This window comes from Callithrix jacchus, chromosome 12, assembly GCF_049354715.1.
Source record: "Callithrix jacchus isolate 240 chromosome 12, calJac240_pri, whole genome shotgun sequence".
Classification (NCBI taxonomy): domain Eukaryota; kingdom Metazoa; phylum Chordata; class Mammalia; order Primates; family Cebidae; genus Callithrix; species Callithrix jacchus.
This window is the reverse complement of record NC_133513.1, coordinates 76060821-76088134: the sequence shown is the minus strand read 5'-3', so window position 1 is coordinate 76088134 and position 27314 is coordinate 76060821. Positions and strand designations below refer to the sequence as shown.

At 36.5% G+C, this 27314-nt stretch overlaps 1 protein-coding gene across 9 annotated transcripts in view; it reads right to left on the bottom strand.

Moving 5' to 3' along the window:
- Positions 1 to 27314, bottom strand: part of PCDH15 (protocadherin related 15) — a 1854109-nt gene that overhangs the window by 422076 nt on the left and 1404719 nt on the right. For all 9 annotated transcript variants that reach the window (XM_054243050.2, XM_054243053.2, XM_054243049.2 and 6 more), the window contains one exon: positions 1969 to 2077. In XM_054243050.2, the coding sequence (XP_054099025.2) occupies positions 1969 to 2077 (109 nt within the window). The remainder of the gene's footprint in view (positions 1 to 1968; positions 2078 to 27314) is intronic.

Below are 27314 nucleotides of genomic sequence, written 5' to 3'. Positions count from 1 at the left end.
CCATTGTTTGGGACTATCCATTATTCTATAGTTGTAAGCCAATGAAACATTCCATCATTGTGTCACTATTCTGTTAAATTCTTGCACTGGCTTCTTATTTCACTCTGAGAAAAATACAAAGTAGATAAATAACATACAAGGCTCTCAAATTTCTGCCCTCTTACCCATTAACTTTTTATTTAACCTCACTCACTTCTCTCCAATGCTTCTGGCCCCCTTGTTATTTCTAAAACCCACCTGGAAAGCTTCAGCTTTCATCTCCGTCTAGAAACTCTCCCTGGAGATATTAACCTGAATAACTTCCTGAGCCTCTGTAATCATTTGTTAATGGCTTACCTTTTGATGACACAAGGGCTGATGATTCTACTTAATACTGAAACTTCTAATACAATCTTCCTCTGCTCTTCCAATCACATCATAAGATCAATTTTTCCCATAGCATTCACAACTTTCTACCTTTGATAATAAACACTTTTTATAGTAATTATTTATTGCCTATCTCTATTGTCAGAAAACTGGCTCCACAAAGTCAGTGATACATCTTACTTCACAGTGAAGGTGCTCAGGGTGCTCATTTGTTAAAAAAAGAAGAATGCACATATATTTTAAAAGTGAAATAAACTTGAACAGATGCATCCAACCAGCTCTGAGTATCATGGTTCTCCAAGTCTATTCTTAAGTTTCATCCTTTGGCTTTTACATATGTTGCTTATCTATAGAGATAATCTCTTTTTCTACCTGGAAACACCCATCTTTCTGCTAAAATGACTCTTCCTAAGCAATTCTCTTAAAATGCTTAATGCTCTCCTCCCATGAGCCCACATGTGGTTCAAACTTTATTTATAGTTCCTTAAGTGATGTATTTTAATTTATTTTTTGATTTTCTTTTTAGCCACAGACTCCATGTGACTAACCTAGAACACTCATCTCTCATGTTTGTGTCTTTAGCATCTAGTTTATGTTTATGAAAGCTTTTTACAAATTAATAGTCTGATCTCTGCAATTGGCTTATGATATTTATGTCCCTTTAAAGACCAAAGGCTTGAAACAGAATTGCTTTGAATTTTCTTTACAGATAGCTATTCTAAGGATATAGTGTAATATTTTCAAATCTCATATCCGTTGGTTGTTGTGTATGTGTGTGTATGCACATAGTCTTCAAGTAAAAGGACAGAATAGGGTTGAGAGCTAATGCTGAACTCCATTAATGTTATTTTTCAAGCACATTTCAAAAGGGTCCCTTTCTTCCTTAAAAGATATATAGCCTGTCTCACATGTATCTGTCTGTCTAGAGGCTACACAAATCAGCAATATTCATATTTTGGCAAAAGCAATCTAAGAAGAGCAGTGAAATCAATTTCTCATCATTTTTGCTTTGGGTTCCATTAGTAGCATATACTTAGGGAAGGATTAGGACAGCTTCTGCGGAATTTTCCATGAGCAGTATTTGCCAAAGGTTAATGTATCATGTTCCTTTGGGCTAATCATGACCTTGCACCTTTTTTTCACATGGCTCCAAAATAGCTCTTTTTAAATTCAGTCATATATTATCAGAATTATGTATAGTATCCAACCAAAGATAGAATATAAGTAGAATGTTTTTCATTTTATATTAAAATTTTGTACTAGAGAATGCTTTATATGATAAGTTGATATGTAGAAAAAAATTGGATATTATTCAAAATATTAGGATGTTAACAATATACAGGTTAATATCCTAATATTTTGAATTGCTTTGCCACTTCCATAAAAGTTATTCATTTATCATTCTGCACATTACAATCAAACCAACCGAGGAAGAAAATACCTTGAATTATTATTTCAAAATTTGTTTATACACAAAAGTAACAATCATGTCAAATAATAAAAATCTTTGTTATTTAAAATACTTTATTGGAATTGAGAGAATTTGTTTCTAAAAGATTCTAAAATGATAACTGATAGTGTAAAATGTAAGCAAATACAAACCGACAAGGATAGAATAGAGGATTCCTGGCCTATCTGATGGCGGTTGAATATTCCGGTCCTGATCAATGGCTTCTATCGGTGGCGTAACAGTAATGGGGTTCAGTTCTTCCTGAAAAAAATTAGAAAGTTTCATTCAGCTGCATTACAAATACTTCCTGAAGTATTGCGGCAATGGGGAAAGGATTCCCTGTTTAACAAATGGTGTTGGGAAAACTGGCTATCCATGTGCAGAAAGCAGAAACTGGACCCCTTTCTGACACCTTACACTAAAATCAAATCCAGATGGATTAAAGACTTAAACATAAGACCTGGCACGATAAAATCCCTAGAAGGAAATCTAGGCAAAACCATCTAGGACACAGGAGTAGGCAAGGACTTCATGAACAAAACACCAGAAGCATTGGCAACAAAAGCCAAAATAGATAAATGGGACCTAATGAAACTCCACAGCTTCTGCACGGCAAAAGAAACAGTCACTAGAGTGAATCGGCAACCAACAGAATGGGAAAAAATTTTTGCAGTTTACCCATCTGACAAAGGGCTGATATCCAGAATTTACAAAGAACTCAAACAGATTTACAGGAAAAAACCAAACAAGCCCATTCAAAAGTGGGCAAAGGATATGAACAGATACTTTACGAAAGAAGACATATATGAGGCCAACAATCATATGAAAAAATGCTCATCGTCACTGGTCATCAGAGAGATGCAAATCAAAACCACATTGAGATACCATCTCACGCCAGTTAGAATGGCGATCATTAAAAAATCTGGAGACAACAGATGCTGGAGAGGATGTGGAGAAAAAGGAACACTTTTACACTGTTGGTGGGAGTGTAAATTAGTTCAACCATTGTGGAAGACAGTGTGGCGATTCCTCAAGGCCTTAGAAATAGAAATTCCATTTGACCCAGCAATCCCATTACTGGGTATATATTCTGTAAATCATTCTACTATAAGGACACATGTACACGAATGTTCATTGCAGCACTGTTTACAATAGCAAAGACCTGGAATTAACCCAAATGCCCATCGATAATAGACTGGATTGGAAAAATGTGGCACATATACACCATGGAATATTATGCAGCAATCAGAAATGATGAGTTTGTGTCGTTTGTAGGGACATGGATGAATCTGGAGAACGTCATCCTCAGCAAACTGACACAAGAACAGAAAATGAAACACCGCATATTCTCACTCATAGGCGGGTGATGAAAAATGAGAACACATGGACACAGAAAGGGGAGTACTAAACACTGGGGTCTATTGGGGGGAAAAGGGGAGGGCCAGTGGGAGGGGGAGGTGGGGAGGGATAGCCTGGCGAGAAATGCCAAATGTGGGTGAAGGGGAGAAAGAAAGAAAAGCACACTGCCATGTGTGTTCCTATGCAACTGTCTTGCATGCTTTGCTCATGTACCCCAAAACCTAAAATCCAATAAAAAATTAAAAAAAAAAAAAAAGAGGAAGCAAGATATCCTCAAACTCACAATGGTAAGACACAGTAATTATGCACATACACATTTATATCAGTAACTACTTCTATAAGGAAAGCAAGGAAGAATGTTACATGTTTAATCTTCCTAGAGGATTTCACAGAAGAAATAACAGACTATCAAACAGTATATGAAGTAATGTTTTTCGCTTCAATTCAGACAAGAATTATAAGAATATTTATATTATTCAGATCAGCAAGACAGAACATTAACAAGGATATCCAGGACTTGAATTCAGATCTGGATCAAGCATACCTAATAGACATTTACAGAACTCTCCACCACAAATCCACAGAATATACATTCTTCTCAGCACCACATCACACCTTCTCTAAAATTGACCACATAATTGGAAGTAAATCACTCCTCAACAAATTCAAAAGAACAGAAATTATAACAGTCTCTCAGACCACAGTGCAATCAAATTAGAACTCAGGATTAAGAAAATAACTCAGATCCACACAACTTCATGGAAACTGAACAACTGGCTCTTGAATGTCGATTGGATAAACAAAGAAATGAAGGCTGAAATAAAGATGTTATTTGAAACCAGTGAGAACAAAAACACAACATAACAGAATCTCTGGGACACATTTAAAGCAGTGTCTAGAGGAAAATTTATAGCACTAAATGTCTACATGAGAAGCAAGGAAAGATAGAAAATTGACACCCTATCATCAAATTGCAAGAGTTAGGGAAGTAAGATAAAAAACTCAAAAGCTCGCAGAAGACAAGAAGTAACTAAGATCAGAGCAGAACTGAATTAGATAGACACACAAAAACCCTTCAAAAAATTAATAAATCCAGGAGATGGTATTTGAAAAGATCAACAAAATAGACCACTAGCCAGTTAATGAAAAAGAAAAGAAAGAATCATCAAATAGATGTGATAAAAATAAAGATAAATGGGATATTACCACAGATTCCACAGAAATACAAACTATCATAAGAGATTACTACAAACAACTCTATGCACAAAAACCAGTAAATCTGGAAGAAATGGATAAATTCCTGGACACTTGTACCTTCCAAGGCCTAAACCAGGAAGAAGTTGAAACCCTGAATAGACCAATAACAAAGGCTGAAATATAGGCAGAAATTAATAGCCTATCAATCAAAAAAAGCCCAGGTCCAGATGGGTTCACAGCCAAATTCTACCAGACATACAAAGAGAAGCCAGTACCACTCCTTCTGAAACTATTCCAAACAATCCAAAAAGAGGGAATCCTTTGCAAATCATTTTATGAGACCAACATCATTCTCATACCAAAACTCAGCAGAGACTCAAGAAGAAACGAAAACTTCAGGCCAATGTCCATGATGAACATAGATGCAAAAATCTTCAATAAAATACTGGCAAACTGATAATAACAGCACATCAAAAAGCTTACCCATTATAATCAAGTAGGCTTCATCCTGGGGATGAATATACACATCCTGGTTCAATATACACAAGTCTATAAACGTAATCCACCACATAAACAGAACCAAAGATAAAAATCACGATTATCTCAATAGATGCACAGAAGGCCTTTGACAAAATTCAACAGTCCTTTATGCTAAAAACTCTCAATAAACTAGGTATACTAAAGAATAAACAAAGAATACAGGATTTGTATTCTTGTCTAATGCCAGATTTCAAAGGGAATGGTTCTAGTTTTTGCTCACTCAGCATATTGTCTGTGGGTTTTTGTAAATACCTTTTATTAGTTTGAGATGCATTCCATGAATACCTAGTTTATTGCCCTCTCTCACCACTCCTATTCAACATAGTATTGGAAGTTCTAGCCAGAGCAATCAGACAAGAAAAGGAAAGAAAGGTTATTCAATTAAGAAAGAAGGAAGTCAAATTGTCTCTATTTGCTGATAACATGATTGTATATTTAGAAGACCCCTTCATAGCCCCAAATCTCCTTAAACTGATATGCAACTTCAGCAAAGTCTCAGGATACAAAATCAATGTGTGGAAAGCACGAGCATTCCTATACACCAAAAACAGACTTAAAGAGAGCCAAATCAAGAATGAATTGGCATTCACAATTGTTTCAAAAAGAATAAAATACCTAGAAATACAACTAACAAAGGATGTAAAGAACCTCTTCAAGGAGAACTACAAACCACTGCTCAAGGAAATAAGAGACAACACAAAGAGATGTAGAAACATTCCATTCTCATGGTTAGGAAGAATTGATATTGTGAAAATAGCCATACTGCCCAATGTAATTTATAGATTCAATGCTATACCCATCAAGCTACCTAGGACTCTCTTCACAGAACTGGAAAAAACCACCTTAAACTTCATATGGAACCAAAAGAGAGGCCGCATAGCCAAGACAATTCTAAGTAAAAAGAACAAAGATGGAGGCATCATGCTACCTGACTTCAAACTACACTACAAGGCTACAGTAATCAAAACAGCATGGTACTGGTACCAAAACAGAGATATAGACAAATGGAACAGAACAGAGGCCTCAAAGGAAACACTACACATCTACAACTATCTGATCTCTGACAAACCTAACAAAAACAAGCAATGGGAAAGGATTTCCTGTTTAATAAATGGTGTTGGGAAGCCATGTGCAGAAAGCAGAAACTGGACCCTTTCCTGACATCTTACACTAAAATTTACTCCAGATGTATTAAAGATTTAAACATAAGATATAACACCATAAAAATCATAGAAGAAAACCTAGGAAAAACTGTTTAGGACATAGGCATAGGCAAGGACTTCATGACTAAAACATCAAAAGCATTGGCAACAAAAGCCAAAATGACAAATGGGATCGACTTCAACTCCATACCTTCTGTACAGCAAAAGAAACAATCATTCGAATGAACCAGCAACAAACAGAATAGGAAAAAATTTTTGCAATCTACCCATTTGACAAAGGGCTAATATCCAGAATCTACAAAGAACTAAAAAAGATTTACAAGAAAAAAAGAAACCCCATTCAAAAGTGGGTAAAGGACACGAACAGACATTTTTCAAAAGAAGATATATATGAGGTCAACAAACATATGAAAAAGTGCTCATCATCACTGGTCATTAAAGAAATACAAATCAAAACCACATTGAGGTATCATCTCACACCAATTAGAATGGTGATCATTGGCTGGGCGCGGTGGCTCAAGCCTGTAATCCCAGCACTTTGGGAGGCTGAGGCAGGTGGATCACGAGGTCAAGAGATCGAGACCATCCTGGTCAACATGGTGAAACCCCATCTCTACTAAAAATATATAAAAACAATTATCTGGGCATGGTGGCGTGTGCCTGTAATCCCAGCTACTCGGGAGGCTGAGGCAGGAGAATTGCCTGAACCCAGGAGGCGGAGGTTGTGGTGAGCCGAGATCGCGCCATTGCACTCCAGCCTGGGTAACAAGAGCGAAACTCCGTCTCAAAAAAAAAAAAAAAAAAAAAAAAATGGCGATCATTAAAAACTCTGGAGACAACAGGTGCTGGAGAGAATGTGAAGAAACAGAAATACTTTACACCATTGGTGGGATTGTAAATTAGTTCAATCATTGTGGAAGATAGTGTGGCAATTCCTCAAGGACCAAGAAATAGAAATTCCATTAGGCCCAGCAATCCCATTACTGGGTATATATCCAAAGGATTGTAAATCGTTCTATCATAGAGACACGTGCACAGGTATGTTCATTGTGGCACTGTTTACAATAGCAAAGACCTGGAACCAACCCAAACACCCATTAATGATAGACTGGACAAGGAAATGTGGCACATATACACTATGGAATACCATGCAGCCATAAAAAATGATGAGTTTGTGTCCTTTGTAGGACATGGATGAATCTGGAAACCATCATTCTTAGCAAACTGACACAAGGACAGAAAATCAATCACTGAATAATCTCACTCATAAGTGGGTGTTGAACAATGAGAACACATGGCAAAGGAGGGGGGCATCACATACTGCTGGCTCTTGTGGGGAAATAGGGGACAAACGGCATGGGTTATGGAGGTTGGGGAGGGATAACGTGGGGAGAGATACCAGATATAGGTGATGGGGGATGAAGACAGCAAACCACATTGCCATGTCTGTACCTATGCAACAATCCTGCATGTTCTGCACATGTACCCAGAGCCTAAACTGCAATAATATATATATATATAATATAAAGAATATTTATATTATTTCCCTGCTAAATTATTATTAAAGTTTCATATAAATTCATTATATTAAATGTAAATACTTAAAGTAAATAATTTCATAAAAATAAAGTCACATTATTGCAAATTCCATATAATTAAAATTGATTTTATATTATGCAGGTATGTACATGTATTTTACAATGATCTATTAGAAATAATTTAAAATATAAAATGTTTCTTTAATTTGGCATTGCCCAATTTAATATCCAGTACTATTCTATTGTGCCATCAGGATTGGCAAATATTTTTCTGTAAAGGACCAGATATAACTATCTTTAGGCTTTGCCAACCATATGGTCTGCATTGCAGCTGCCCTCAACTCTGCCATTATAGCACAAAAGCCCAAGTGGGCATGGCTCTGTTGCAGTAAAACATTAGAAAAACAGGTGGTATGGGATATGAGGTTACTGACTACTGTGATAATAGGTATGCTAAAAACACAGTAATAGGCCTGTTGAAAAATAATAAAAAGCTTATCTACGCAGATAAGCTTGCAAAATTTGATATTAAACAAAGCTTTGAAAACCAATCAACTGCACTGCAGGTCTTTTCAGAGAATTAATTATACTAATTTGCATACTGACTTTCTAAGAAAAAGATACTATTTGTACACTGTCTAGAAACAGCCATTAACCTCATTTTGAAATAATACCTTTAGAACACAGTTTGGGAAACACTACTTTAAGTGTTGTAGCTCTCATCCCAAATACGTAAGTGGTAATTCTAAATGGAAATAATTCTAAAGGGAAATTCTATTACACATTTGGGCTGAGGGCTGTGAAACTTAAACTGGAGTTTCCCAAACACTTAGTATGTTTACATATCTGACAACTTTACACTCTAAAGAAGTACTGCAATATTCTTATATTATTTCTTCTGAAATTACAGAACATTAAAACATGTCATGTACTTTTATACAAAACCAGTTTCAGTTCTCAGCAAAAATGTATAGTGATGGCATGCTAAAAAAAAGATCAATTATATCAAACTATAATTTATAATATTTAAACTGAAATTATAATAATAATTACTGACCGATAATTTCAACACCATAGACATCATAGGAGTTTCTCTTGAGTTCATTATAACTAATAGGCCCTAAATATTATAAAAGTTATTAATATCTTCCTGAAAATAAAATAGCAACTTACTAATACTCTATTCTCTCCTTTAAATGTGGATTCAGAACTACATTTAAACATATCCATATTTAAATATTTTAATATATTAAAAATATCAAATCAATATCAAAAGTACTCCATTAAATCCAGATGCTTATTGTTTCTCTCACACAATTCCCACCAAACTTTTCCTTCCACACTGCCCCTTCTCTCTATATATATGCTTCTCTCTCTCTCTCACACACACACATTCCCAATAATCAATTTTTTTGGTATGCAACATCTATATTTTTTCCTAAACTGAAAACAAATCTGAAGTTCTTCAAAAGACGTATGTTTGAACATAGGAGTTAAGAGTTGACCAGCTCTTCCTAGTCATTTCTACAAGGAATCTGATTGCATCAAAGTCAGCTTACAGTTAAGCTATATCACTTCCGGTTACTATAATTAAAACTGCAGTATTTTTTCCAAAACTGAGGCTCTATTCAGATCCTGTGAAAGCATTTCAAATCTGAGGATTTTTGGAAATTCCATTTTGCATCTTATAGTCAGAGAAATATACCAATGTTTCCTAAGCAATTTCTTTCTATTATCAAGTAAGTAATTTCTTACCTAGAAATTAAAATAAAATTGAATCTTAGCTTTTCTTTTGAAATACTAAATGTAAGCAAATTGTAATATTTGAGGAAATGTCTGCTGATCATTGTCATCTATTTATTTCTATAGATATGCAAACTTACCTAACATAAGCAGTTTTAACTTTGGTAATTAGTAGTGTAGTATAAAATATTCTTTCTATAATATCTGAGGTGTTGAAATGAGCAACGTAATTTCTTTAGGTTGCCTTGTTGTATAAGCAACATAAAAACCAAAAATAACATCAAACAAATCTGGCTTTCACTGGAAATTTAAAACAAATGTTGTTGTTTAAATAACTTATTATAAATGACATTTTATCTTGTCCTATAGAGACTAACAACTTATTTTAAGAGATTTATTTTTCCTCGGCTACCATAAACAAGATTGTCAGATAATCTGGGAGTAAAGGTGGAAAGAATGATTTCTTAAATATGTCTATGATTACCTCTCAAGTAAACTGTGATCCTTGAAGGTTGAAATTTTAAATATTAATACATAATATTAAAGGATACTAAAATTTATAATTTTAGGATGCCCTTGTTAAGTATTATTTTATAAAGATATATACCATTTAAGTCAGAGGTAGAACATGTGTATACATTCATTAAAATAAACAACATAAACATGCATGTTTGAACTTCTGTCTGCCACCACAATCGCTATAGTAGATGGGAACAGGCTTGAGAAGGGTATTCATAAAAGCAAGAACAACGCAGATGGAAATGGTTCCTTAGAGCAAGTGAGAATTTTGCAGAGAGAACAGAGGCCAAATAATAGGTACACATTCACTTAAGTATTTTTTTAAAGACAATAAATCCAAAGAAAACTGAGTAAAAATAAAATGAAAGAGGGAAAACGTAGTATGTAATAAAGTATCCAATGCTGATGAACAAAGGAAACTGACAAAAAGAATAGTCTTTGATAACCAAATGCCAGCATATTACTGCCCTTGAATTTACTGAAAAATAGTATCCTTACAATGAACCTCTTTTTGCCTAAGTTAGTTTTAGGTCAGTTCTCAGATTTTGAACCCAAAGTATCAATTGAATAAATGGGTCAAGGAAAGAGAGTAATAGCTGGTGTGTTGGCTCCGTTAGAGATATTTACTAACTTTACCTTCTAATTTTGGTTCTTTTCATAGAACATAGTTATATCTATGAAGAGAACAGAATCTTTCTTTCCCATAAATTCAAGTAAGGTAATCATTTACAGAATTTAGCAAATAGAAGATTTTTTTATGTATTTTGACAATTTATTCTACTGAATTATCCAAAGAGATCACTACAGTCTAGTCAACTTTGTAGTATCCACTTCCCAGAAAATAGTCCATCTGTGGCTACTGCCATATCTTCTACAGTTCTGAAAAGGTAATTGATTCAGAGATTTATTTTTTTTCTGGCAGAGAATCTCTTCACATAGACAGTAATTACTATTGCTTATTCTCTGTCCTCCTCATTTCCCTTAGCTTCTGATTTTCCTGCCTGGATTATAGAGGAAGTACAGTATGTGTTGAAGAAATTAGAAGTCCATCCATAGCTGAAATATGCTTGAGTATCCTTTATGGAAAATATCAAAATGTGCCTCTTTTTATTATAATTGCTAAAATTATGTTTTTATCAAAATCCTTATTGGCCTGTGGGTAGAAAAGTCTTTTATTTGTGTTTATAACCCTCAGCCTAGTGCCTCACAGGTTTCAACAAATTTTTGTTATCAAGTCAAGAAACAAAGAGAGTCCCCCGAAACCCTGAAGGAAGGCTCTTTTACACTTTGCCTTAGAGGCAAAGCTGCCTTTTTTGCTGTCTCATTTGTCTTCAAGAAGAGGTTATGTCTCCTGAATTCTGTTCCAGTTGATAAGCAAATATTAGAAGCACACAGGGTAGCAGATTTGCATTTCATGCTGTTTGAACTGTCAGAACCACATTCCTTGTCTTACTCATGAGGACACATACCTAAAGTGAATTAGGTCCATATAGAGACATTCATATTGTGAAGTTAATCATAGAAATGATTAAACAATTTTAAAAAAGCATTTGTAAAAATATTGTATAATTATAATGTTATAAACCATTTTATCATGAATACATGCTTCATGTTCATTAGCTTTTCTGGAGACGCACCCTCTGTTTTGATCAAGGTTAAGACAATGTTTTCATGTACAGCTGTTGTATTATTCTGAGAAGATAACATCAAATTAGCATTTGTTGCGAGTAAGCGTTAATTATTCCTCATACAACCTCACTACCAATTGAAAATGAACTTCTGGTCTGAATTCTGTTCATATATAAATATGTGTGTGTGTGTGTGTGTGTGTGTGTGTGTGTGTGTGTATAAATACACACACATATATATAATTATTAATAAAAACATATTAGCAAGGAATCACAAAAGATTAAGAAGCCTTTTTGTAGATTTAAGAAAGTCTTGGCTTACTGATCTTTTAGGTGTAGGAGAAACACCCAGATTTCAGAGATGGAATATATTCACTGTTTAGCTTATATGAGGTTAACAGGAGGCATGATCCATAGAATGGTAAGATTCAATCGATTAAATCATCCCTAATGTTAAACGAATACATAATGCATATTATATTTACTGTTTCATGCATGGGTAGGCTGTCTTTAAAATAACTTGAAACAAGTTTTTACTTTTAAAATATTTCTCACTTCACCAATGAGAAATAATATCCATCATTTACACAAGTTGATGGGTTGGTAAACCTTTAAAAAATGACATTTAGCAGACTGATTATTAAAGCTTCCAGCCCTGGTTGAGATTCACCATAAGAGAAGCACTGTTAAAAAGCTAAATATTCTCAACTTGGCATTTGAATAATGTCCTCTTCATCTGAGTAACATATTCACTGAATGCGCCCAACTATTTCAAATTAACTGAAGAGAATATAATGGTCCCCAAGATATTATAATTATCTTCAAGAAAGAAAATATTCTGATACATCCCTGGAAAGGTAGTCTGCGCTCATACAAGTACAAAGCTGGTTGTTATAAAAGCCAAATTTGGGCCTGGCATGGTGGCTTATCCCTGTAATCCCAGCACTTTGGGAGACTGAGGTGAGCAGATCACGAGGTCAGGAGCTTGAGACCAGCCTGGTCAAGATAGCAAAACCCCATCTCTACTAAAAATACAAAAATTATCCAGGTGTGGTGGCTGGCACCTGTAATCCCAGCTACTTGGGAGGCTGAGGCAAGAGAATCGCTTCAAACCAGAAGGCAGAGGTTGCAGTGAGCTGAGATTGCGCCACTGCACTCTAGCCTAAGTGAAAGAGCAAAACTCCATGTCAAAAACAAAAAAAAAAAGCCAATTTGGACCTGTTATATAAATTAGACTTACTATTGCTTAGATCTTTACACTGTAAGAAGTAATAACACCATAGTATTCGGAAAAAAGATAGTTATGCTAAAATAGTAAAAATATCATGCAATAGTTAAGTGATTTGAAATCTTAGTAACTATAAAATTTAATACCTAAGTTACTGAATTTATTACTTAGCACTTAATTACTTGCACTAATTTTATGTGTTCTTTAGATTTAAATAGGTACTTTTTCAATATCCATTCAACTCATTAATATTCAATTTGTACATTCCCTTTAACAAAAGAAGATTTCTACTGCATGTAATAGTCAGTGAATGTTGTTATTCTCCTTTTATATTACCTTGAAAATGTACTAGTTTCCTTGAAAGTCTTGATTACTTTCAGCCAGACTCTTGCTTGTTTCCATGTGTTACTAACACATAGAATTAGAACAAATAAAATATTTTCTCAAACGCATTCATATAGACATGAATACAATTATATATTCCCTTAAGAAGCCAAACAAGTATTTCTGTTTTCACTTTGTTTAGTTTTGCTTTTTCCAAGGGTCAGAAATATCAGATTGTTTGAAAAAGTATCAGACATATCATAATGTTTTGCCCAGTGAGATTACTTTTTAAAAACATACGAAAAAATGCTCATCATCACTGGTCATTAAAGAGATGCAAATCAAAACCACATTGAGATACCATCTCACACCAGTTAGAATGGCGATCATTAAAAAATCTGGAGACAACAGATGCTGGAGAGGATGTGGAGAAATAGAAACAGTTTTACACTGCTGGTGGGAGTGTAAATTAGTTCAACCATTGTGAAAGACAGTGTGGCGATTCCTCAAGGACCTAGAAATAGAAATTCCATTTGACCCAGCAATCCCATTACTGGGTATATATCCAAAAGACTATAAATCGTTCTACTATAAGGACACATGTACACGAATGTTCATTGCAGCACTGTTTACAATAGCAAAGACCTGGAACCAACCCAAATGCCCATCCATGATAGACTGGACTGGGAAAATGTGGCACATATACACCATGGAATATTATGCAGCCATTAAAAACAATGAGTTCGTGTCCTTTGTAGGGACATGGATGAATCTGGAGAACATCATTCTCAGCAAACTGACACAAGAACAGAAAATGAAATACCACATATTCTCATTCATAGGCGGGTGATGAAAAATGAGAACACATGGACACAGGGAGGGGAGTACTACACACTGGGGTCTATTGGGGGGAATAGGGGAGGGACAGTGGGAGTGGGGAGCTGGGGAGGGATAGCCTGGGAGAAATGACAAATGTGGGTGAAGGGAGGAAGGCAGCAGAACACACTGCCAAGTGTGTACCTATGCAACTATCTTGCATGTTCTTCACATGTACCCCAAAACCTAAAATGCAAAAAAAAATAAATAATAAAAAAAAGAGTAACTAACTAGGGTGAGTGGTATGGTCCAAGTCAATTACTTTGAACTTTTTGTATGATTATGGAAGAAACACAAGTTGAACATTCAACACCTTTGAAACTTGTATACTACACATATCAAAATTCCTCAAATAGTTCTGATAATTACCATCCTTAGAACAGAAGAGTGAAGTGCACATTTGAGATACGTATGCAACTATGATTCATGAAAATCATAATACCACATGCCTGGTCATTGGAATTTTATATCACATATTAAAACAAACAAAAATTCACTGAGCTAACAGAAGATACCCTTATTTTATTATTTCCATGAGCAACTTTTACGACCCCTCCAATATCACACTGTATTCTACCATGAATGTGTATATTTCCGTTGTATACTGTGACTCAATTTGTTTTCAAAATGGGCATTGCAGTATCCTTTCCATTGCATATTTGAATACTTTTACTGATACTTCCCTTATTTTTAAAATATTTCCCTGAATGTTTTTTTTTTTTTTTTTTTTTTGAGATAGTCTTGCTCTATCACCAGGCTGGAGTGCAGTGGCTGATCTTAGCTCACTGCAACTTCTGTTTTCCGATTTCAAGCAATTCTTCTGCCTCAGTCTCCCGAGTAGCTGGAACTACAGGAACACTCCACCATGCCTGGCTAATTTTTTGTACTTTTAGTAGAGATGGGGTTTCACCATGTTGGCCAGGATGATCTCGATCTCTTGACCTTGTGATCCACCCACCTCGGCCTCCGAAAGTGCTGGGATTACAGACTTGAGAATGTCTTTATCTTTTAAGTTTGTTTACCTAAGATTATATGCCTCCCTTGTCTATGGATCATCAAATGACTTCTAGACGGGTAATAAAAACCTTGACTGGTGGTAACCCGGTAATTATTTTCCATGAACACATAATAAATAAAAAACGATGAGTTTGTATCCTTTGTAGGTACATGAACGAACCTGGAAACCATCATTCTCAGGAAACTGTCACAAGAACAGAAAATCAACACCACATGTTCTCACTCATAGGTGGGTGTTGAACAATGAGAACACACGGACACAGGGAGGGGAGCATCACACACTGGAGTCTGTTGGGGTGAAATGGGGGGAGTTGGGGAGAGAGAGCATGGGGAGAAATGCCAGATATAGGTGATGGGGAGGAAGGCAGCAAATCACACCGCTGTGTGTGTACCTGTGCAACAATCTTGCACGTTCTTCACGTGTACCCCCAAACCTAAAATGCAATAAAATAAAATAGAAAAAATAAAAAATAAAAGCCTGCAACAAAATCTTTAAGATTGGTGACTCATTTCATACTGTCCAAATGACAAAGTCTCCAGCATTACTGCTATCAAAGTGGCTTTGACCATCAAAAATCAGCTTCCAAATAACTCAAACTTGAGAATATGCAGCATTTCACAGATGTTATAAGGAAGATACACAGATCATAGAAATATTTCTTATAACCCTTTTCTGCATTCCATCATTTCTATAACAGAAATTCTTGTTCCTGCTTCTCACAGTGCCACAGGGCTAACTCAAAATCTCCTTGTTTTTCACCTCCCCTTCATTCCCATCTTGCACATCAAAAATCTTCCAAACGATTCTGACAAGCCTGACCCACTCTGGAAATCAGAAGAAAGGAAAAACCTGAGCAGACAGAGTTTGCTTTATCATGAAGATAAGAAAACAATCTCGAGAGAACTCGTTTGTTCATTTTAGTCTCATTACATTTGCATGAATATTTCAGCACTAGTAATGATATGCTTCCCACTGTGTGCTCTCATCAGGTCAGGAGATGTCTATTTTGGTGATGACTTCAATTCATCCTCAAATCACAATTCTACCCAGGACCTCCTTGTTGGCAGAGAGCGTGTGAGCACTCTCTGGGGTTTTCACCCTCAATCCCTCCAGATCAGGCTTCTTCACTCAGTTGAAAGGCAAGAAAACAAGCAGAACAAATATGAAACATATATAACAAAGCAGTCCTTTTATATTGATTTGATATTGGAGAAATAAAATCTGATTTTATATTACCAGATACAGTAGTTTGGTGAAAGAACATAAATTTTTAATTTAGATAAATGAAGCAAAGTAATATAGAGTTTTCCCAAGTGGTTTTATCATTTTATATTTCTACTAAGTATATGTGTAATACATACAAATGTTCAAGTCAATGGGAGAAAATATATTTTTAATAAAGAATGATTAAATATTGGTTATCAACAAACAAAGAAAAAATTGTGATACTGACTTTAGCAAACAAAGCTTTGGAAGATTGCCAAATAAGTCTTTACCAAATACATCTTTGGTCAATTGCCTATGCCAAGTAAATCTTTGTAGAACAAAAGTAAATGAGAAAAACACATGTACTGAAAGTCAAAATAGGTGAAAATAAGAAGAGTAAATGAATACTTAAAAACATCGCAAATGCTTGCTTAGCAATGATTTAAAACAATCCCAGTAATTGGAACTGTAGAAGGCATGAGAAGATATGGGCTTTTGTATCTGTGTCAGAAATAAAAAGCCACGTTAAATTCCAAAAAAAAAAAAAAAAAGAAAAGAAAGAAATCTATCACCAGGTTTGACAATACGCATAGTATAGACTAATGTATTTCACTTTGAGCTTTATCTTACGTAAATATTGAGAGAGATGCTCAGAGAAGTATTGGGAAGGATTTTGTTTATACAATATACAATTTTCTTTTTTAAAAAATAAATTTCTTATTCAAGTACAATCTATGAGATACAGTCATAAATCAATAGCTCACAGTCTGATGAATTGCCACAAAGTTGTAATTATAAATTCCAGAAAAAAAAAATTGATATTTTCACCAGGTCTGACATATGTAGCTTCCACTTAAGGATTGTACTTTGAGCTTTATCTTACATAAACATTGAGAGAGACATATGCTCAGAGATGTGTTGATAAGAATATCCATTGCACAGTATATAATTTGCTTTAAAAAATAAATTCATACAAGTTCGACTTATGAGATACCTTCATAAATCATCAGATCACAGTCTAATAAATTACGACATTATAATTCACTTACGTAATCACACAGTGATCAAAAGTAGAATGTTGCCAGTATCTCAGAAGCCAACTTATTAAATTATCTACTCATAACTACCCCTACTTCCATCCTAGAGATGGCCTGATTTGTAATATGAAAGATTATTTGTACTTGTTCTTAATTTACTATAAACTGAATTACATAGTACAAAACCTTTTTTTTTAATAGTAACAGACTTTTAATCGTTGTAAGCACATTAGGGGAAGAAACCTCCATAACTCCCTGGGAAGATAGAAAGTCACAGAGGTAGTGTGGGTTTAAGTAAGATTCGTAGGAAAATAAATAATTTCCTGGTGGACTAGGTAGGGGGACCAGCTTATGCAACATCTAAGAGAGTGACATTTTTTGGAGTTTGCCCAGAGTTTCAGTAGAGCTGGAGAGTACCGTTGACAAGAGACATGAATGGCTAAACAGGAGGGTAAATTTCCAGATAGGATGAGAAAGGATGTGTTCTCTCTCAATGCCTTCCTGAGGCAGCCCGTTCTCTTTTTTCTTTTTTATTGCATTTTAGGTTTGGGGGTACATGTGCAGAACATGCAAGACAGTTGCATAGGTACACACGTGGCAGTGTGATTTGCTGTCTTCCTCCCCTTCACCCACATCTGGCATTTCTCCCCATGCTATCCCTCCCCAGCTCCCCCTCCTGCTGTCCCTCCACTATTCCCCCCAATAGACCCCAGTGTGTAGTGCTCCCCTCCCTGTGTCCATGTGTTCTCATTGTTCATCACCAGCCTATGAGTGAGAATATGTGGTATTTCATTTTCTGTTCTTGTGTCAGTTGGATGGAAATGATGTTCTCCAGATTCATCCATGTCCCTACAAAGGACACGAACTCATTGTTTTTAATGGCTGCATAATATTCCATGGTGTATATGTGCCACATTTTTCCAGTCCAGTCTATCATCAGTGGGCATTTGGGTTGGTTCCAGGTCTTTGCTATGGCAAACAGTGCTGCAAAGAACATTCGTGTGCATGTGTCCTTATAGTAGAACAATTTATAGTCCTTTGGATATATACCCAGTAATGGGATTGCTGGGTCAAGTGGAATTTCTATTTCTAGGTCTTTGAGGAATCCCCACACTGTCTTCCAAATTGGTTGAACTAATTTACACTCCCACCAGTCGTGTAAAAGTGTTCCTGTTTCTCTACATCCTCTCCAGCATCTGCTGTCTCCAGATTTTTTAATGATCGCCATTCTAACAGGTGTGAGATGGTATCTCAATGTAGTTTTGATTTGCATTTCTCTAATGACCAGTGATGATGAGCATCTTTTCATATGTTTGTTAGCCTCACGTATGTCTTCTTTTGTAAAGTGTCTGTTCATATTCTTTGCCCATTTTTGAATGGGCTTGTTTGTTTTTTTCTTGGAAATCTGTTTGAGTTCTTTGTAAATTCTGGATATCAGCCCTTTGTCAGATGGGTAAACTGCAAATATTTTTTCCCATTCTGTTGGTTGCTGATTCACTCTAGTTACTGTTTCTTTTGTCATGCAGAAGCTGTGGAGTCATTAGGTCCCATTTGTCTATTTTGGCTTTTGTTGCCAATGATTTTGGTGTTTTGTTCATGAAGTCCTTGCCGACTCCTATGTCCTGGATGGTTTTGCCTAGATTTTCTTCTAGGGTTTTTATGGTGCCAGGTCTTATGTTTAAGTCTTTAATCCATCTGGAGTTAATTTTAGTGTAAGGTGTCAGGAAGGGGTCCAGTTTCTGCTTTCTGCACATGGCTAGCCAGTTTTCCCAACACCATTTATTAAACAGGGAATCCTTTCCCCATTGCTTGTTTTTGTCAGGTTTATCAAAGACTGTATGGTTGTAGATATGTTGTGTTGCCTCCGATGCCTCTGTTTTGTTCCATTGGGCTATATCTCTGTTTTGGTACCAGTACCATGCTGTTTTGATTACTGTAGCCTTGTAAAATAGTTTGAAGTCCGGTAGTGTGATGCCTCCAGCTGTGTTCTTTTTGCTTAAAATTGACTTAGCTATGCGGGCTCTCTTTTGGTTCCATATGAAGTTCATGGTGGTTTTTTCCAGTTCTGTGAAGAAGGTCATTGGTAGCTTGATGGGGATAGCATTGAGTCTATAAATTACTTTGGGCAGTATGGGCATTTTCATGATATTGATTCTTCCTAACCATGAGCATGGAATGTTTCTCCATCTGTTTGTGTCCTCTCTTATTTTGTTGAGCAGTGGTTTGTAGTTCTCCTTGAAGAGGTCCCTTATGTTCCTTGTGAGTTGTATTCCTAGGTATTTTATTTTCTATGTAGCAATTATGAATGGCAGTTTGTGCTTGATTTGGCTTTCTTTAAGTCTGTAATTCGTGTATAGGAATGCTTCTGATTTTTGCACATTGATTTTATATCCTGAGATTTTGCTGAAGTTGATTATCAGTTTCAGGAGTTTTTGGGCTGTGACAATAGCGTCTTCTAGATATACTATCATGTGGTCTGCAAATAGAGACAATTTGGCTTTCTCCTTTCCTATTTGAATACCCTTTATTTCTTTTTCTTGCCTGATTGCTCTGGCGAGAACTTCCAGTATTATATTGAATAGAAGTGGTGAGAGAGGGCATCCTTGTCTAGTGCCAGATTTCAAAGGGAATGCTTCCACTTTTTGCCCATTCAGTATGATTTTGGCTGTTGGTTTGTTGTATATAGCTTTTATTACTTTGAGATACATTCCATCAATACCGAGTTTATTGAGGGTTTTTAGCATAAAGGGCTGTTGAATTTTGTCAAATGCCTTCTCTGCATCAATTGAGATAATCGTGTGGTTTTTGTTTTTGGTTCTGTTTATGTGGGGAATTACATTTATAGACTTGCATATGTTGAACCAGGCTTGCATCCCCAGGATGAATCATACTTGATCATGTTGGATAAGCTCTATGATGTGCTGTTGCAATCGGCTTGCCAGTATTTTATTGAAGATTTTTGCATCTATGTTCATCATGGATATTGGCCTAAAGTTTTCTTTTCTTGTTGAGTCTCTGCCGGGTTTTGGTATCAGGATGATTTTGGTCTCATAAAATGATTTGGGAAGGATTCCCTCTTTTTGGATTATTTGGAATAGTTTCAGAAGGAATGGTAACAGTTCTTCTTTGTGTGTCTGATAGAATTCGGCTGTGAACCCATCGGGACCTGGGCTTTTATTGTGTGGTACGCTCATAATTGCTGCCTCAACTTCAGACCTTGTTATTGGTCTATTAATAATTTTGGCTTCCTCCTGGTTTAGGCTTGGGATGACTCACGTCTCCAGGAATTTATCCATTTCTACCAGGTTTACTAGTTTATGTGCATAGAGTTGTTTGTTATATTTTCTGCTGATGGTTTGAATTTCTGTGGAATCTGTGGTGATTTCCCCTTTATCATTTTTTATTGCATCTATTTGGTTATTCTCTCTTTTTTTTTTTATCAATCTGGCTAGTGGTCTGTCTATTTTCTTGTTCTTTTCAAAAAAACAGCTCTTGGATTAATTGACTTTTTGAAGGGTGTTTCTTGTCTCTATCTCCTTTATTTCTGCTCTGATCTTAGTTATTCCTTGTCTTCTGCTAGGTTTTGAGATTTTTTTGATCTTGCTTCTCCAGCTCTTTCAATTTTGACATTAGGGTGTCAATTTTGTATCTCTCCACTATTCTCATGTAGGCACTTATAGCTATATATTTTCCTCTAGAGACTGCTTTAAAAGTGTCCCAGAGATTCTGGTATGTTGTATCTTCATTCTCGTTGGTTTCGAAGAACTTCTTTATTTCTGACTTCATTTCATTGTTTATCCAGTTAACATTCAAAAGCCAGTTGTACAGTTTCCATGGGGCTGTGTGGGTCTGAGTTCTTTTCTGAATTCTGAGTTCTAACTTGATTGCACTATGGTCTGAGAGACTGTTTGCTATAATTTCAGTTGTTTTGCATTTGCTGAGGAGTGCTTTACTTCCAATTATGTGGTCAATTTTAGAGTAGGTGTGATGTGGTGCTGAGAAGAATGTATATTCTGTGGATTTGGGGTAGAGAGTTCTGTAAATGTCTATCAGGTTTGTTTGGTCCAGGTCTGAGTTCAAGTCCTGTGTATCCTTGTTAATTTTCTGTCTGGTTGATCTGTCTAATATTGATAGTGGAGTGTTAAAGTCTCCCACTATTATTGTGTGGGAGTCTAAGTCTCTTTGTAAGATGTTAAGAACTTGCCTTATATGTCTGGGTGCTCCTGTATTGGGTCCATATATATATAGGATTGTTAGCTCTTCTTGTTGTATCGATCCTTTTACCATTATGTAATGTCCTTCTTTGTCTCTTTTGATCTTTGTTGCTTTAAAGTCTATTTTATCAGAGATGAGAATTGCCACTCCTGCTTTTTTTTTTTTTTTTTTTGCTCTCCATTTGCTTGGTAAATCTTCTTCCATCACTTTATTTTGAGCCTTTGTGTATCCTTGCATGTGAGATGGGTTTCCTGAATACAGCACACTGATGGGTTTTGGATTTTTATTCAATGTGCCAGTCTGTGTCTTTTGATTGGTGCATTTAGCCCATTTACATTTAGGGTTAATATTGTTATGTGTGAATTTGATGCTGCCATTTTGATGCTAGCTGACTGTTTTGCCCTTTAGTTGATGCAGATTCTTCATTTTGTTGATGCTCTTTAGCATTTGGTATGTTATTGGAATGGCTGATACTGGTTGTTCCTTTCTACGTGTAGTGTCTCTTCAGGAGCTCTTGTAAACAGGCCTGGTGGTGACAAAATCTCTGAGTACTTGGTTGTTCACATAGGATTTTATTTTTCCTTCACTTCTGAAGCTCAGTTTGGCTGGATATGAAATTCTGGGTTGAAAGTTCTTTTCTTTAAGGATGTTGAATATTGGCCCCCACTCTCTTCTGGCTTGCAGGGTTTCTGCCGAGAGATCTGCCATGAGTCTGATGGGCTTCCCTTTGTGGGTGACCTGACCTTTCTCTCTGGCTGCCCTTAGCATATTCTCCTTCTTTTCAACCCTGGTGAATCTGATGACTATGTGTCTTGGGGTTGCTCTTCTTGAGGAATATCTTTGTGGTGTTCTCTGTATTTCCTGGACTTGAATATTGGCCTGCCTTGCTAGGTTGGGGAAGTTTTCCTGGATAATATCCTGAAGAGTATTTTTCAGCTTGGCTTCATTCTCTTCGTCACATTCAGATACACCTATCAAATGTAGATTAGGTCTCTTCACATAGTCCGACATTTCCTGGATACTTTGTTTATTCCTTTTTGTGCTTTTTTCTCTAATCTTGGCTTCTCGTTTTATTTCATTGAGTTGATCTTCAACTTCTGATATCCTTTCTTCTGCTTGGTCAATTTGGCTGTTGAAACCTGTGCATGCTTTGCGAAGTTCTCGTGTTGTTTTTCAGCTCCATCAACTCACTCATATTCCTCTCTAAGTTGTCCTTCCTTGTTATTATTTCCTCAAATCTTTTTTCAAAGTTGTTAGTTTTTTTGCATTGATTTAGAACATGTTCTTTTAGCTCACAGAAGTTTCTTATTACCCACCTTCTGAAATCTGATCTGTCATTTCATCACACTCATTCTCCATCCAGCTTTGTTCCCTTGCTGGTGAGGAGTTGTGGTCCCTTGTAGGATATGAGGTCTTCTGGTTTCAGGTGTTTTCCTCCTTTTTGTTCTGGTTTCTTCCCATCTTTGTGGATTTATCCACCTGTCATCTTAGTAGTTGTTGATTTTCTGATTTTCTAACAGTCTGGCCCCTCTGCTGTAGGACTACTGAGGTCCACTCCAGGCCCTACTTGCCTGGGGTACACCTGTAGCAACTGCGGAAGCGTGAGGGTTGCTACCCATTTCTTCTTCTGCTATCTTTGTCCCTGAATGATGCCTGCCAAATGTCAGTCTGATCAGGCCTGTGTGAGGTGACTCTTTGGATATACAGGGGTCAGGGAGCTGCTTGAGGAGACTGTCTGTGCTTTATAGAAGCTCAAGTGCCAAGCTGTGAGCTCCATTGTTCATTCAGGGCTGCTAGACAGGTACGTTTAAGTCTGCTGCAGCAGAACAAATAAAGCCCCTTTTTTTTCCTCAGGTGCTCTGTCCCGGGAGTTAGGGTTTTATTTATGAGTATCCATTGCACTGTTCTGCCTAGCAAGGAGGCAGTCTAATCACTCCCTACCTGTAATGGTTATGCTGAGCTGTCATGGGCTCTGCCCTGCTGTCATGGGCTCCATCCTGCTGCTGTGGGCTCTGCCCTGCTGCTGTGTGTATTTCCCTGTAGTCCTGTTTATTTGGGTGTGGTTAGAGCTGCCTTGGTGATGATGGCCTGCCTCTGTAGTGCCGGACTCTCTTTGTTATGGCAGGTTGCCTTGGCAATGGCAGGTTGCCTCAGCCATGTCAGGCTGCGCCAGCAATGGCAGTGTACCTCCTGAGTGCCTCAGTAATGGTGGATGCCCCTCCCCCTCCGAGTTTCACCATCCTGGGTTCAGCTGTGCTCGCCATAAAACTCTCAACCCCGAGCGCTTCCAATTGCTGTTTTGTTTGTTTTTGTGGGGGTGGGACCCACCGATCCTGATTACCTGGCTCCCTGCCTCAGAGCCCCCTTTTTTTTTTTTTTTTTAAGTTGAATGGTTGACTCTCTCCCAGGTGTTCCAGTCACCTGTTGAAAGGGCACTGGGATCTGTGTGATTTCCCGTGCAGTGACCCATTGCAGTGGCTGGAACCACATTGCTGCCTGGGAATATCCTGGCCTGGCTTTCTGTTTAAGACCCATTTAATCAGATGAATGTGCTAATCTGCCTTCTGTAATCTCCAACTGCTTGTTTAACAGGGCAACCAAACTGGTAAATTTTGTATGGAGTGCCGCTGCGCTGTGGCCCCAGCCCAAACAGTTGTGCCAGCCCAAACAGCTGCGCTGGTGGCCCGTGCAGCTCCTACACCTGGGAATCTCCCAGTCTGTGGGCTATAAAGATCCATCTGGAAATGTGGCATGCACTCACCATCTGCGAGCGGCAATCCTGACTTGGTCCCACAATGCCATCTTCCCCAGGTCTGCCACAAAACCTTTTATATATGGCCTTTTATCATTATTATGTCTTATATGAAATGTAGCCTTGTGAGACTCTTGTATTTTATTAAGTACAGTACTAGTATACTCATATTAATGGTTATACAAGCATCCGTTAGATGAATTCATTATATTTTCTTTCTTTCTTTCTTTCTTTCTTTCTTTCTTTCTTTCTTTCTTTCTTTCTTTCTTTGTTTCAACTCTTGATGAACTTTGTACTTCTTCTAGAGTATGCTGTGATGATAATGTTTCTATGAACACTCTGATGTCTTCTTACAGATATGAATGTGTTAAATATAAGAATAATATTTCAGAGTTATATATTCTGATAGTCTAGATCACTACCAGTTTTCTAAAGTAGTTATATCAGTTTATATTCTATCACAGTGTAGGATAATTCTAATTCTTCCACATCTAGACCAATTTTAGTATCTTAAGATTTTAGCAAAGCCAGTTTATATGTGTTATTATCTTACAGTTGCTTTAACTTGAATTTTGTTGATGATCAATGGGGTTGAACAACTGTTTGATGATCTTGAACATTTGTAAAGTGCTGTGCCATGTCTCTTACCTATTTTTAATTGAATTGTGTTTTCCTTAATGATTCACAAGAGTTCTTTATATATTGTAATTAAGTCATTTATCAGCTTAATGTTTTATAAATATCACAATCTTATGGCTTCTTATATTTAGAACCTATTAGTGTTATCTTGTCAAAGATAAGTTTCTAGTTTTAATATAGTTTGATTTACCCCTTTCTCTTTATACTTGGCTATTTCCTCTACCTATACACATATTCTGACCATCTGAAGTACAGACACTAATTTTCCTTATCTATTTCCAAAGATAAAATATTGTACTCATTCACATCAGAATTTATGTAAACCAGGTTGGTATCCCTATAACTTTCTTGAGAGCAAAATTAAGGCCTATTTTCTTTTATATCTGTAGCACCAGACAGTACATGGCACACAGAGACTCAAAAACTTTGAGTAAAGGGTTTCTCAGTTATAAATTATTTTTGAGGCTCATAAACACTTTCCTTGCTCTCTGAATAGCTGTAGGACATAAAATACAAATAATGATTTTTTTTGAGAATCTATTTACAATTTCAGTATCTTTGAGTTTCCTAAGTTGCTGCATTTAACTACAAGCCAAAATAATGTGGCCATGAGAGTAAATCATATACACATATAGGGGCTCACAGCGCCTCTTTGAGATTGCCTCTTGGGGTGGTAGAATAAATAGTATCACAAGCATTCCAACAGAGTGAACAGTGAACTCTGATGTTCTATAATAAAATATGCCAAGCTTGCCTATGCATAGCAACAAAACTATTGATGCTATTACTATTGAGCTATTACTCCCTTAGAGCTTGACTTATGATTTTCAAAGTGAGGTTAATAATATCTACATTGCAGTTCTCTTTGAAAAGGTCTTTTACAACCTTTGTTAGTTGTATTCCTAGATATTTTATTCTCTTTGTAGCAATCGTAAATGGGAGTTTGCTCTTGATTTGGTTCTCTGTTAATCTGTCATTGGTGTATAGGAATGTTTGTGATTTCTGCACATTGATTTTGTATCCTGAGACTTTGCTGAAGTTGCTTATTATTTTGAGAAGATTTTGGGCTGAGACAATGTGGTCTTCTAAATATACAATCATGTCATCTTCAAACAGAGACAATTTGACTTCCTCCTTTCCTAACTGAATATCCTTTGTTTCTTTTTCTTGCCTGATCGCTCTTGCTGGAACTTCCAAGACTGTATTACATAGGAGTGGTGAGAGAGGGCTCCTTGTCTAGTGCCAGATTTCAAAGGGAATGCTTACAGTTTTTGCCCATTCAGTATGATTGGCTGTGGGGTTGTCATAAATGGCTTTTATTATTTTCAGATATATTCCAGGACAGAAACAGATGGAAAAACATTCGATGCTCATGGTTAGGAAGACTCAATATCATGAAAATGGCCATGCTATCCAAAGTAATTTATACATTGAGTGCTATCCCCATCAAGCTTCTTCGCAGAACTGGAAAAAACCACCTTAAACTTCATATGGAACCAAAGAAAGCCCACATAGTCAACACAAACTGAACCAAAAAGAACAAAGCTGGAGGCATCATGCAACCTGACTTAAACTATACTACAAGCCTACAGTAACCAAACAGCATGGTACTGGTACAAAAACAGAGATATATACCAATGGATCAGAACAGAGACCTCAGAGGCAATGTCACACATCTGCAACCATCTGATCTTTGAAAAACCTGACAAAAACAAGCAATGGGGAAAAGATTCTCTGATTAATAAATGATGTTGGGAAAACTGGCTAGCCATGTGCAGAAAGCAGAAACTGGACCCCTTCCTGACACCTTACACTAAAATTAACTCCAGATGGATTGAAGACTTAAACATAAGACCTAACACCATAAAAGCCGTAGAAGAAAACCTAGGCAAAACCATTCAGGACACAGGCATAGGCAAGGACTTCATGACTAAAAACACCAAAGGCATTGGCAACAAAAGCCAAAATAGACAAATTGGATCTAATTCAACTCCAAAGCTTCTGTACAGCAAAAGAAACAATCACCAGAATGAAACAGCAACCAACAGAATGAGAAAACATTCTTGCAATCTACCCATCTGACAAAGGGCTAATATCCAGAATCTACAAAGAACTAAAACAGATTTACAAGAAAAAAAAAAACAAATCCATTCAAAAGTGGGTGAAGGATATGAACAGACACTTTTCAAAAGAAGACATATGTAAGGCTAACAAACATATGAAAAAATGCTCACCATCACTGGTTATTAGAGAAATGCAAATCAAAACCACATTGAGATACCATCTTAAGCCAGTTAGAATGGCAATCATTAAAAAATCTGGAGACAACAGATGCTAGAGAGGATGTGGAGAAATAGGAACACTTTTACACTGTTGGTGGGATTGTAAATTAGTTCAGCCATTGTGGAAAAGTGTGGCAATTCCTCAAGGATCTAGAAATAGAAATTCCATTTGACCCAGCAATCCCATTTCTGGGTATACACCCAAAGGATTTTAAATCATTCTATTATAAGGAC